Below are 14,534 nucleotides of genomic sequence, written 5' to 3' on the forward strand. Positions count from 1 at the left end.
AGTCTAACATATAGCCAAGCAAGTGAGGTAAGACAAAGGAATAAGAGCCAAAAAAGGAGCAGGGAAAAAAGATGTGCTGAAAAAATCTAACCTAAACCCCCCCCCCCCCCCAAAAGGGTAAAGTCTTGTGAACTCTCACCACCATGAAAGAAATTAATTTATCAGGTAAGCATACATTTTCTTTCATACAGGTGGTGAGTGTCCACAATCCATTACTATTAGGAACAAGTTGTGGAGTCCACGAGTAATAACACAAAGGGAGGGATTTAAAAAACATGTTTAGGGTAGAAAAGTGGTAGTATTTAGTAAAAGTATGCAAAGAAGACCAAGTAGTTGCCTTGCAAATTTGATCAACTGAAGCCTCATTCTTAAAAGCCCAAGAAGTGGCAACTGATCTAGTAGAATGAGCAATAATCAGCTGCGGTGGAGGCTGGCCTGCCTCTACATAAGCTCTGTGAATCAAACGTTCTAACCATGAGGCTAAAGAAATAGCAGAGGCTTTCTGACCTTTCCTAGGCCCAGAAAAAAAGAACAAACTACTAAAATCCTTAGAGCATTGAAATATTATGTTTATGTTACTAACAACATCCAGAGTATGCAAAGATCTTTCAGTAGCATTCTTTGGATTAGGACACAAAGAACGTACAACAAAAACAACCTTAGGCAAAAACTTAAATGATGTCTGTAAAACAGCCTTATCCTGATGAAAAATCAAATAAAGAGGCTCACAAGAAAAAGCAGACAATTCAGAAACTCTTCATGCAGAAGATATAGCACTTTCCAAGAAAGTGGGTTCAAAAGGAGGAACCTGCAAAACCCTTAACACTACGTAAAGATTTCATGGAGGAGAAGTAGGCTTGATAACAGGTTTAATATGAACCAAAGCCTGAACAAAACAAACATCAGGAAGATTAGCAATCTTTCTGTGGAACAAAACTGAAAGGGCAGATACACTTATCTAGGCCATCCTGCAAAAACTGAAGAATACTAGGAATTCTAAAAGAATGATAGGAAAAAACATAAATTTATACACTAGGAAATGAAGGCTTTCCAAATCTTGTAATAAATCCTCCTAGTAACAGGTTTACGAGCCTGAATCAGAGTTTCAATCACAGAATCTGAGAAACCACCATGGGGTCTATTTATTATAGTGCGAGCGGACATGATACGATGTAGCTTATCATGTCCGCTGCACATCGATAAACGCCGACAGCATAGTCTGTCGGCATTCATCATTGCACCAGCAGTTCTTGTGAACTGCTGGTGCAATACCTTCCCCTGCAGATTCGCAGCCAATCGCCCGCTAGCAGGGGTGTCAATCAACCCGATCGGGTTCATTTCTGTCCGCCGAGACTTGAGATCCAGATGGAAAAAAGGACCCTGGGACAGAAGGTCTGACTGCAGAGGAAGAGGCCAAGGAGGGCAACTGGACATTTGAACCATATCCGCATACCAAATCCTGCCAGGCCACGCTGGGGCAATCAGGATTGCAAACAACTTATTTAGCCTTATCTTGGAAATCCCTCTAGAAAGAAGAACCAGAGGAGGGAACAGATAAGCAGGCTTAAATGACCAAGGATCCCTGGACTTTGCAAAGTACCTGTGAAGCTTGTTGTTCAAACTAGAGGCCATCAAATCTATTTCTGGTAGACCCCAAAGATCCACAATCTGAAACACATCCTGGTGAAGAGACCACTCCCCTGGATATATAGACTAACGACTGAGAAAGTCTGCTTCCCAATTGTTCACTCCTGGGATGTGAATTGCAGAAACTAGAGAAGAATTGGCTTCCGCTCGAGAGAATCCAAAACACCTTCATCATTGCCAGGAAACTGCAAGCTCCCCCCTGATGGTTGACATAAGCTACTGTTGTAACATTGTCTGTCTGGAAATGGAGATAAGACTCCGTTTACAACTGAGGTCAAGACTGAAGGGCCCCGAAAAGTGCATGGAGTTCCAGAACATTGATTGGCAACCTCGCCTCCCAAGGGTCCCAAACCCCCTGTGTTGTCAGAGACCACCAAACAGCACCCCAACCTGAAAAACTTGCATCTGTAGTGATCACAGTCCAGGTAGGGTGAGCAAAAGAAACCCTCTGAATAATAAACTGATGATCCAGACACCAAGTTAGAGACTGACTTGTACTGGGATCCAAAAATATATTTTGAGACAGAGGAGTATAATCTCTGCACCATTTACGCAGCGCATACAAAGCTGAGGAGGCCTCATGTAAAATCAAGCAAAATGGAATTGCATCTGAAGCTGTAATCATGAGACCTAGTACAGGCTGACACCAATTTCATTCATTTATGCTCTGTTAGAGAAAGACTCATGGACACTGAGTCTATTTGGAAACTCAGGAAAGTAACTTTTGTCTGTGGAACCAAATAACTATTTTGAAAATTTATCCTCCAACCATGCTTTTGAAGAAACAACAAGTTGGTTGGTGTGAAATTCTGCTAAAGGAAAAGACGGAGCTTGAACCAAGATATCATCCAAATAAAGAAATACTGCAAAACTCTGAGCTCTGATTACAGACAAAATGGCATCCAGAACCTTGGTAAATATTTTCAAAGCTGTAGCCAGACCAAATGGAAGAGCAACAAACTGAAAGTGTTTGTCCAGAAAAGCAAACCTCAGAAACTAGTAATGTTCTCTCTGAACTGGAACATGAAGGTAAACATCCTTTAAATCTATTGTAGACATAAACTGACCTTGGTGAACAAAAGGCAGAATAGTCCTGATAGTTTCTATTATGAACGATGGAATCCTTACAAACTTGTTCTGAGTTTTTAGATCCAGAACTGGCCTGAAAGTGCCTTCCTTTTTGGAAAAATGAAGAGATTTGAATGAAATCCCATCCCCTTTTCCTGCAAAGGAACTGGAACAATCACTCCCATATCTTCCAGCTCTGAGACAGATTGAAGAAAATCTTGAGCTTTTACAGAATTCCTTTTAGCATTGGACAGAAAAAAACCTTCCACTGGAAAGCCTTGTTCTGAATCCAATTCGATATCCCTGAGAAACAACATTCTGAACCCAGGGATCTGGGACAGACTGAAACCAAGCCTCCTAAACAAGGCATAATCTGCCACCTACCAGAACTTCTAGGTCGGGGTTGCACCTTCATGAGGTTTTAGAAGAAGGGACAGATTTCTTACCCTGCTTAGACTTGTTTCAGTTAACATTAGGTTTTCAGACTGAACCAAAAGGAGCCTGGCTTTTGAACAGGAGTCAGTTTTCTGTTCCTTATTCGGACGAAAAGAAACAAAATGATTAGAAGATTTGGATTTTCCTTTAGACTTTATGTTTTGAGGAAGAAAAGCTCCTTTTACACCAGTAATAGTAGAAGTAATAGAATCTAAATCAGACCCAAATAACTTCTTCCCCTGAAAGGAAAGAGACAAGAATCCATATCAGAATATCCAGGATTTAAGCCATAAGGCCCTCCTATAACTTCTGATATGGATTCTTGTCAGAAGATCCAGGATTTAAGCCATAAGGCCCTCCTGGCAAGAATTGCTAAAGACATGCTTTTGACATCAATCTTTATAATATCGAACACAGCATCACAAATAAAAGAATTCGCACTCTGAAGCAAACCCAATAGATTTGCACTAACAGGGTCAGAAGAAAACTGCTCTGAAAGACTAAACAACCAGTAGGTAGAAGCAGCAGCCACATCAGCAATAGAAATAGCTGGTCTGATAATATCCAACATGTAAAAAGGCCCTTCTATGAAAAGATTCTAACTTTCTCTCTAAAGGGTCCTTAAAAGAAGAACGGTCTTCCGAAGGAATAGTAGTACATTTAGCCAGAAAGTAAAGGATATCATTTGTTAAACCATGCAGAAGGATTAAAAGACACACCTGGCTTAGACCTTTCCCTAGCAATCATGTCAGGCACAGGAAAAACCTCAGGAAGATTAACAACTGTCCTAAAAACTGAATTTAAACGATAACAAGGTTTATCATCAGAAGTTTTAGGATCTTTAACTCCTAAAGTAATTAAGACCTCTTTTAAAAAAGAAGGCACACCAAATAACGGTAGAAAGGCGTTAAGGAGACTCTGTTTCTTAGATTAGTAGCTAAATTTAGGGACAGAATCCTGCAGCTCCATTATAGCAAAGGGTAAAGCAATGCAGGAAAGGTAACCATTTATCCCCACCTAAGTAGCTTTGACAGGAACAATGTGCGCTAAGCCAAGCTGAAAAGGACAAGAACAGGAGAAAATAACATTACCTCCAAACGTGACATCTTAAATGAGATTGAATGACCCAAAAACCCCATGCGCCCATAGTTGAGCAAACTTGCGCTAACCCAGTGTGTACACCAATGCGCGGGAAAACTAAAGGGATGTGCACTAACCAGACAGGCAAACCCGGCGCATTTGACAAGCACTGTACTCTGAGGGGAAACCAGACCTCAACATAGACTGAAAACCCCTTTCTCTGAAGAATCACGTGCACATCTTCATTCTAAAGACTGAGGTATTTGTGAGGTGGGTGGGGGAGGGGGGGTTATATAGCACTTGGGGTTTGGGCATCTTTGCATCCTCCTAGTGGTAGAGAAGAGTAATTCCCATGAGTAATGGATTGTGGACTCTCGCCACTAGTATGAAAAAAAATATGAAAAAAACATGATCATGACATTTCTACATATATCACTCACCTTTTTAATAGTTCCTTTGGTGTCAGTTCCACAGTTAGACCTGAGTCACTTTCACTTGTGTTGCTGTCTTCTGAGTCTGAGCTTTTATTCTCAGTTTTTTTATTTTTGTGCTTACTTTTGTGTTTTTCTTTCTTGTGCTTTTTTTTCTGCATTAACAAACAACAATGCATTATATTATGATTATTTTTATATGGTGGAAATAAATACAGTAGGAAATAGAAAACAACAAATTAGTATCCCATGTTTAAAATGACAGCATAAATAAATATTTAGTGTTTAGCTTCAAGCCACTTGAATTAAGTAGAAATTTCTCAAAGGTCTTCAGCCTCCTCTTCATCCATAACACCAATTAAATGTACAGCCAAGGATAAATAATTGCTGCAACAATGACCATATTAGTTAGAACAACCATTAAAGGTACTTATTAACGATGTGTCCGAAGCAAAATTTGTTCTCTGGACAAATAACTGCATAACTGACAGACATACACTGTACTTGTGTACATGAGAAAAAGAGGACTTCATTTCTGTAAAATAAAAAGGGGACAATATTTTAATACATATATGTTAAAGATATTTTTGTTTCACTGTGGTGTAGTCATTTAAAGAAATTAAAAATAATTGACATAATATTTTGCGAACAATACTTCAGGCCCTAACTACATTAAACAGGTTCTTATTAGTAATGTCATTCTGACTGCAATATTCCTGCTGCAAAGATATTGCAGCTGTGATATTTCAATTACAAAACTGTGGCTGCAGAAAGGTAGCAGATGCTAAAACATTGTTGACAGCTTTGCCACATGGGGGGGGGGGGGGGGGGGGGGGTCAAACTCCTGTTGCAGCCCTCCAATGAATTAACCCTAAACCCAAACCATAGTGGAAATTGCCAATCATGACATTCTTGCACAGAGATTTTATGAGTTAGATATTGGAATGCACTACAAATCAGTCTTCAACACACCAGCTGTAAAGTTATGGTTGGCCATCTTGCAGCAGCAATATTGCAGCCCGATACCCATTAACAGTGAAAATAATGTCCTCTGTCAATCTCAGAATTACATAATGCATTGGTTTCATGGTCCCTCACAGTTAACTCCAAGTTCTCATGAAAATTCTGCACACTGGCAGGAGGGAGCTAAAGCATCAAATCAGTAATTAAAGAGACAGTCAACACTAAAATTGTTTTTTATTTAAAAAGATAGATAATGCCTTTATTACCCATTCCCCAGCATTGCACAACCAACATTGTTATATTAATATACTTTATAACATTCAAACCTCTAAATGTCTGCCCGTTTCTAAGCCACTACAGACAGCCTCTTATCACATGCTTTTTTATTTGCTTTTCACAACAGGAGACTGCTAGTTCATGTGGGCCATATAGATAACATTGTGTTCACGCCCGTGGGTTCTGCACAACATAGCTAAAATGCAAGTCAATAGATAATAAATAAAAAGTCATGTGATCAGGGGGCTGTCAAAAGATGCTTAGATACAAGGTAATCACAGAGGTTAAAAGTATATTAATAAAACCATGTCGGCTGTGCAAAACTGGGGAATGGGTAATAAAGGGGATTATCTATCTTTTTAAAGAATAAAACATTTTGAGTTGACTGTCCCTTTAAAACAGCACTGAGTAGGGGCGGAGCTTGGAGCCGCACTAAGATGGAGCTGTAATCTCAAAGCTCCGTAACATACTGCTCAAATTAACTGCTGTAGAAGGCAAACGAAGCTTTCATGCTATAGGAGTTAATTACTGAAGGAGAGGTGATCACGGAATATGAAGGCTGAAAGGTGATTCAGGCATTTGCAAGCCGCACGGAACCTGAAATCAACTGCAGCGGTGAGGTGTGAGCCGCCATCTTGGCCACGAGGCGCAACTGTGAAAAAGGGGTAGTGTACAAGCGCTAAGGTAATCCCCAAGCTGTATCCAAACAGAGATCCTAACCAACCTCCAAAAAATATGCACAAGTAGTAAGAAGTGAATACAGCGCCAACAAGAGGCCAAGGGATAAATATACTCACAGAGAGATAAAAGAAGATTATTTAATGAACCATGTTAAAAAGCATCAGTAATAAAAGACTATATATAAAAAATGTAAAAAGCACATATAAATAAAATTACAAATACAGGAATATCTTACAGAAGCGGCTCAAAGGGCCAAAGCTGATAATTACAATAAAAACAGAGGTAATAACAGGTGATCAGTGTGAGTGGTACACCAGAATAAGAGTGTATACTAATAAAACAGAATTAGCCTAAGTACAACTATAACAAGTGCATCAAGCAAAAAAAACTATTAAATAATAGTACAAACAATAGTGTTCAAAAATAGTGTTTCAAAAATAGTGTTCCAAAAAATAGAAAAATGCACTGCAGTGCAAAAAAAAAGGGGGGTAGCAAAATAATTGTATAGATACGATCAAATAGTGAGTGAGTCCAAATGGATAGAAAACAGAATTTATGTTTACCTGATAAATTACTTTCTCCAACGGTGTGTCCGGTCCACGGCGTCATCCTTACTTGTGGGAATATCTCTTCCCCAACAGGAAATGGCAAAGAGTCCCAGCAAAGCTGGCCATATAGTCCCTCCTAGGCTCCGCCCACCCCAGTCATTCTCTTTGCCGTTGCACAGGCAACATCTCCACGGAGATGGTTAAGAGTATGTGGTGTTTAGTTGTAGTTTTTTTATTCTACTATCAAGAGTTTGTTATTTTAAAATAGTGCTGGTATGTACTATTTACTCTGAAACAGAAAAAGATGAAGATTTCTGTTTGTGAGAGGAAGATGATTTTAGCTACTTAATCCAGTGAGGTTAAGATATAATTAAATAAAATACACAATATGCAATAACATAAAAAATAAAATACACAATATGCAATAACATAAAAAATAAAATATAATCCAAAAAAGTGTTCAAAAAGTTGATCAACAAATGTTAGTGAAGTACAAAAATAAGTCAATCAAAACTGAAAAATGGAAAAAATGGGTCATGAAAAGCAAAGTGAAAGTGAAAGTGAGGAAATTCCTTTTATTTTTTATGTTATTGCATATTGTGTATTTTATTTTTTATGTTATTGCATATTGTGTATTTTATTTAATTATATCTTAACCTCACTGGATTAAGTAGCTAGCATTTTTCTATCCATTTGGACTCACTCACTATTTGATCGTATCTATACAATTATTTTGCTACCCCCCTTTTTTTTTTTGCACTGCAGTGCATTTTATTTTTTGGAACACTATTTTTGAACACTATTGTTTGTACTATTATTTAACAGTTTTTTTTGCTTGATGCACTTGTTATAGTTGTACTTAGGCTAATTCTGTTTTATTAGTATACACTCTTATTCTGGTGTACCACTCACACTGATCACCTGTTATTACCTCTGTTTTTATTGTAATTATCAGCTTTGGCCCTTTGAGCCGCTTCTGTAAGATATTCCTGTATTTGTAATTTTATTTATATGTGCTTTTTACATTTTTTATATATAGTCTTTTATTACTGATGCTTTTTAACATGGTTCATTAAATAATCTTCTTTTATCTCTCTGTGAGTATATTTATCCCTTGGCCTCTTGTTGGCGCTGTATTCACTTCTTACCACGAGGCGCAACTCCCGACACATAGGAGACACCAGCAGGCAAGCAGACTAAGCGGCAGGAGGTACAAATACACAAGATATATTGGACATAAGGGCATGCCCCGACATACAAGTAAGCAACAACGGGTCTCCCTGGTCACGACTACATGAACATAAAAATGTTGAGGGGTGGGTGAAACACCAGGAGGAAAAGAAATCTAACAGGGGTGTGTATGATAATATGCCACAGGTCAGTGAGGAGTCGCATATAAAAGCATTACAATAGAGATGTTACACATAATGCTGATTCCACGTAGCGGATAGCAGATAACCCACTTTATAAGAAAACAAGTTACTTTTAAAAACGGAACTGTTGATTCTTGTTCCTCTCTCTCCTGAAGTTGATTCAAGCAGAAGACTGATGATATATTAAGTTAATATGACTCCCACAGCAAAAACTAAGATATCATAAAAAGTGCTATAAGAAAGTTACGCTGCAGTACTACAAATACACATAATAAGGGGAGAAGGGAGAGGGACACATTGCTGGAAATACAATATAAACAAAAGTAGTAAATCACACAGATCTCCAACATCACTGTTCAAAAGGCCTGATTTATTGGGAAGACAAACAAAAAAACTGAATTTATGTTTACCTGATAAATTACTTTCTCTTACGGTGTATCCAGTCCACGGATTCATCCTTACTTGTGGGATATTCTCAATCCCTACAGGAAGTGGCAAAGAGAGCACACAGCAAAGCTGTCCATATAGCTCCCCTCAGGCTCCGCCCCCCCAGTCATTCGACCGACGGTTAGGAGAAAAAGGAGAACCATAGGGTGCAGTGGTGACTGTAGTTATTTTAAAAAATTAAATTTGAACCTGACTTAATTGCCAGGGCGGGCCGTGGACTGGATACACCGTAAGAGAAAGTAATTTATCAGGTAAGCATAAATTCTGTTTTCTCTTACGTGGTGTATCCAGTCCACGGATTCATCCTTACTTGTGGGATACCAATACCAAAGCTTTAGGACACGGATGAAGGGAGGGAACAAGTCAGGTAACCTAAACGGAAGGCACCACTGCTTGCAAAACCTTTCTCCCAAAAATAGCCTCCGAAGAAGCAAAAGTATCGAATTTGTAAAATTTGGCGAATGTATGCAGTGAAGACCAAGTCGCTGCCTTACAAATCTGTTCAACAGAAGCCTCATTCTTGAAAGCCCATGTGGAAGCCACAGCTCTGGTGGAATGAGCTGTAATTCGTTCAGGAGGCTGCTGTCCCGCAGTCTCATAAGCCAATCGGATGATGCTTTTCAGCCAGAAGGAAAGAGAGGTAGCAGTCGCTTTCTGACCTCTCCTCTTACCAGAATAGACAACAAACAAGGATGATGTTTGTCTGAAATCTTTAGTTGCTTTTAAATAGAATTTTAAAGCACGAACCACGTCAAGATTGTGTAAAAGGCGTTCCTTCTTAGAAACTGGATTAGGACACAGAGAAGGAACAATGACCTTTCTCCAATCCTTCTTGGAGAAAAGACAATATCCTTGGAATCCTAACCTTACTCCACGAGTAACCCTTGGATTCACACCAACAAAGATATTTCCGCCATATCTTATGGTAAATCTTCCTGGTGACAGGCTTTCTGGCCTGTATCAGAGTATCTATAACTGATTCAGAGAAACCACGCTTAGCTAGAATTAAGCGTTCAATCTCCAAGCAGTCAGTTGCAGAGAAACTAGATTTGGATGCTTGAAAGGACCTTGAATTAGAAGATCCTGCCTCGATGGCAGTTTCCATGGTGGGACCGATGACATGTCCACTAGGTCTGCATACCAAGTCCTGCGTGGCCACGCAGGTGCTATCAAAATTACCGAAGCCTTCTCCTGTATGATTCTGGCTACTAGCCGAGGGAGAAGAGGAAACGGTGGAAAGACATAAGCTAGACTGAATGACCAAGACGCTATTAATGCATCTATCAATGCCGCCTTGGGATCCCTGGATCTAGATCCGTAAAGGGGAAGTTTGGTGTTCTGACGGGACGCCATCAGATGCAATTCTGGAATGCCCCATAGCTGGGTCAGCTGAGCAAAAACCTCTGGGTGGAGTTCCCACTGGGTGCAGTTGTCTACCCCTGGGATGTGAATTGCAGATAGATGGCAGGAGTGATCCTCCGCCCATTTGATGATCTTGGATACTTCCTTCATCGCTAGGGAACTCTTTGTTCCCCCCTGATGATTGATGTACGCTACAGTCGTGATGTTGTCCGACTGAAATCTGATGAATTTGGCCTCCGCTAGTTGAGGCCATGCCTGGAGCGTATTGAATATCGCTCTCAGTTCCAAAATGTTTATCGGGAGAAGAGATTCTCCCCGAGACCATAGACCCTGAGCTTTCAGGGAGTCCCAGACCGCACCCCAGCCTAACAGACTGGCATCGGTCGTGACAATGATCCACTCCGGTCTGCGGAAACTCATTCCCTGAGACAGGTGATCCTGAGACAACCACCAGAGAAGAGAGTCTCTGGTTTTCTGGTCCATTTGTATTTGAGGAGACAAATCTGCATAATCCCCATTCCACTATTTGAGCATGCACAGTTGCAGTGGTCTGAGATGAATTCGGGCAAAAGGGACTACGTCCATTGCCGCAACCATTAAACCAATTACCTCCATGCACTGAGCCACAGAAGGCCGAGGAATGGAATGAAGAACTCAGCAAGAATTCAACAGTTTTGACTTCCTGACCTCTGTCGGAAAGAGTCTATTAGTGTTCCCAGGAAGGGAACCCTTGTGAGCGGGGACAGAGAACTCTTTTCTACGTTCACCTTCCAACCGTGAGACCTTAGAAAGGCCAGAACAATGTCCGTATGAGCCTTGGCTCTGTGAAAAGACGACGCCTGTATTAAGATGTTGTCTAGAATAGTTTAGTGTTAGGAGCGCCTATTTAAAGGCTAAGTCTAATGAGGGTATAAATAAAAATTCGTCGTTAAGTATACCAGCACAAGGAGCCCAAGTGTGTAAAAAATATTTACAGGTTAATTATAGCTTTAAAAATATAATTTTTAAAAAATTGTTAAAGATTGTGCATAGGGGAAAGTTTCGGGGCCCTGAATCAACCAACCGGCTATTGTCGCTTTAAGTTGGTATTTATGTGTAGATCTATAATTGTTATAGGTGTTTAAAATGTGGGATCCTTCATTTGAGATGTAATAGATGCGATAAGTCTTCTTTATTATTGAGACCTTTAGGATAGAGACAGTTTGCAATTATAGACACCTAGCTATTGCTTTAATAAATTTGTTAATTTATAAGCTTCCGTTTTTAACATTTCTTAATTTTTAATATTTTTAATATATTTTTTAAAATATTTTTCAAAGATTTTTCAAAAAGACAATTTTATATCTTCTAATGTCTTTTATATTTCCGACAATTTCATAATTTATATTTTTATTTGTATCCTTTTAACCTCGTTTATGTCAATTTTAAACACGACCTGATCTCTATGTCTAACTGTCTGGATTTAATAACTCCTAAATAATAAGCGATGAAGTTACCACAACTATAGGTTATTCTCATAATTGAGATTATAATTCATTCTCGTTTTACACCTAGGTCAGAATTAACATACGATTACAGCGAATAATTATTAATGAATCTCAGATTTGGAGACTACATCACAGTTTCACTCAAAAATCTTTTTATTTATTTTAGTTTTCTTATTCTATGTCATTCTAACAAAACAGATGAACAACACAAATTAAACCAGTACAATTAAGTTCCCATACCAAACTTAAGATTCCACAATGTTTTTATTCACCACTCCCAGACACATGTCTACCGCCTCTTCTATACAAATTCTGCTGTCCACGCAATAAACCGACTTCCGGTTTCTGTTAACTTCCGGTATGTATCCACTTCCGGTAGAACGGCTATTTCAAACATCCAATACCAGAAACAAATTATGGGTCCAGTAAGTCCTGAACTGCCAAATTAATTCTTTGGGGTTACCAGCACAATGAGTCCTTAATGAGGGTATTATTCAACAATAGATCTGGGCCCCCATATCGTAACAAATGTTGATATCGGAATCACACTTCCGGTCAAATTTTGTTCTCCATGCCATAAACCAATTTCCGGTTTCAGTTAACTTCCGGTAGAATGGAAATACCATACATCCGGTACAAGACACTTACTATATCTATAGCAAGTCCCCAACTGCCAATCATTACTTCTAAGGGACATTAACAAAATGAGTCTATAATGAAGGACTTATAATTGTGCCATAACATTATAATATATGTTTTTATCCAAAACCGGAGCTACACATATCCGGTCTATCTTATACTTCCGGGTCCAAAGGCTAATTTTTGACGCGAATTTTTGGCGCGAGTTTTTTGGCGCAATTAAGAATTTTGGCGCAATTTGCACAAACCAAACAAGTATAAAGCAAGCACTCTCACCAACCATATATCAGTCTTGATAAAGGCCCTATTGGTGGGCCGAAACGCGTTGGCATATATGGTGAGTTTTATTTCTACTTGTGCAAACATATTTTAAACGATACTGCTCTATGTGCATTTTTCTTTTTCCACAGGGATTGGATCGTCTTACATTTTCTTATAATCATTTTTCATTTTTTATATTTACTGTTTCTTATATCCAATATTTTCAAGAAATTGGTCAGTTGGATTTTTATTTTATTTTTTAAGCTATTCACAGTTTGATTCATAAACACAGGTGGCATTTTTGACTTTTATTGGACATCACATTATCACTAAATAAAATTTTTTGGATTTCATTTTTAATTTGATATCTTATTTTGGATTTTTGGTTTTTCACAATTGACTTTTTTGCCCTTTTTTTGATATAATTATTGACTTAATTTTGGACACTTTTTGACTTTTCACGAGGGGATTCACACATTTTTTTCAGGTTTAAAACATCATTTCACTTAATTTTCCAAAGGATTATCATTTTTTTTTTTTCTCAAATTAAATCAGGAAGACATCTTTCACATATATGTTCTTATCTTAGGTCACACGACCTATCCCCATTTGCTGCTTTTTGCACACCATTTCTGAATTTTATTGCATTATTTCTGTATTTTATTTTATTGTATTTTACTGTATCATTTGTACATCTTTTTGATTTCACCCAAACCAATTTTATCACAGACTGTAAAACTGATTTTATCATATAAACAGTCCACCATTGAATGTTTTTAATTATTGTTTATTTATGAAGTAATATGGATCCATATACTTTTATGCGTTTATAAATCTGTTTGCAATTATAGACACCTAGCTATTGCTTTAATAAATTTGTTAATTTTAAAGCTATAATTAACCTGTAAATATTTTTTACACACTTGGGCTCCTTGTGCTGGTATACTTAACGACAAATTTTTATTTATACCCTCATTAGACTTAGCCTTTAAATAGGCGCTCCTAACACTAAACTATTCTGTTTAACTTCCTCTTGGGTATCTAGAGACCCTATCGTTATAGGAGCTAAAGTCTTGTAAGTTAGCGCCGTCGGGAAGACCACACACCACCATAAGATGTTGTCTAGGTAAGGTGCTACTGCAATGCCCGCGGTCTTAGTACCGCTAGAAGGGACCCTAGCACCTTTGTGAAAATTCTGGGAGCGGTGGCCAACCCGAAAGGAAGGGCCGCGAACTGGTAATGTTTGTCCAGAAAGGCGAACCTTAGGAACTGATGGTGATCTTTGTGGATAGGAATATGTAGGTACGCATCCTTTAGATCCACGGTAGTCATATATTGACCTTCCTGGATCATCGACAAGATTGTCCGAATGGTTTCCATCTTGAAAGACGGAACTCTGAGGAATTTGTTTAGAATTTTTAGATCCAGGATTGGCCTGAAAGTTCCTTCCTTTTTGGGAACTACGAACAGGTTTGAGTAAAAGCCCAGTCCTTGTTCTGCAATTGGAACTGGGTGTATCACTCCCATTTTTAGTAGATCTTCTACACAGCGTAAGAACGCCTGTTTCTTTGTTTGGTCTGAAGACAAAAGAGAAATGTGGAACCTTCCCCTTAGGGGAGAATCCTTGAATTCTAGAAAGTACCCCTGAGCAACTATTTCTAATGCCCAGGGATCTGGAACATCTCTTGCCCAAGCCTGAGCAAAGAGAGAAAGTCTGCCCCCTACTAGATCCGATCCCGGATCGGGGGCTACCCCTTTATGCTGTCTTGGTAGCAGGAGCAGGTTTCTTGGCCTGTTTACCCTTATTCCAGCCCTGCAAGGGTTTCCAGGTTGCTT

General features: G+C 38.8%; 1 protein-coding gene across 1 annotated transcript in view; it reads right to left on the reverse strand.

Moving 5' to 3' along the window:
- Nucleotides 1–14,534, reverse strand: part of GPATCH1 (G-patch domain containing 1) — a 198,769-nt gene that overhangs the window by 8,417 nt on the left and 175,818 nt on the right. Inside the window, exon 19 of the mRNA XM_053701540.1 lies at nt 4,671–4,816. Coding sequence (XP_053557515.1) covers nt 4,671–4,816 — 146 coding nt within the window. The remainder of the gene's footprint in view (nt 1–4,670; nt 4,817–14,534) is intronic.

This window comes from Bombina bombina, chromosome 1 (genome assembly GCF_027579735.1).
Source record: "Bombina bombina isolate aBomBom1 chromosome 1, aBomBom1.pri, whole genome shotgun sequence".
Lineage (NCBI taxonomy): Eukaryota > Metazoa > Chordata > Amphibia > Anura > Bombinatoridae > Bombina > Bombina bombina.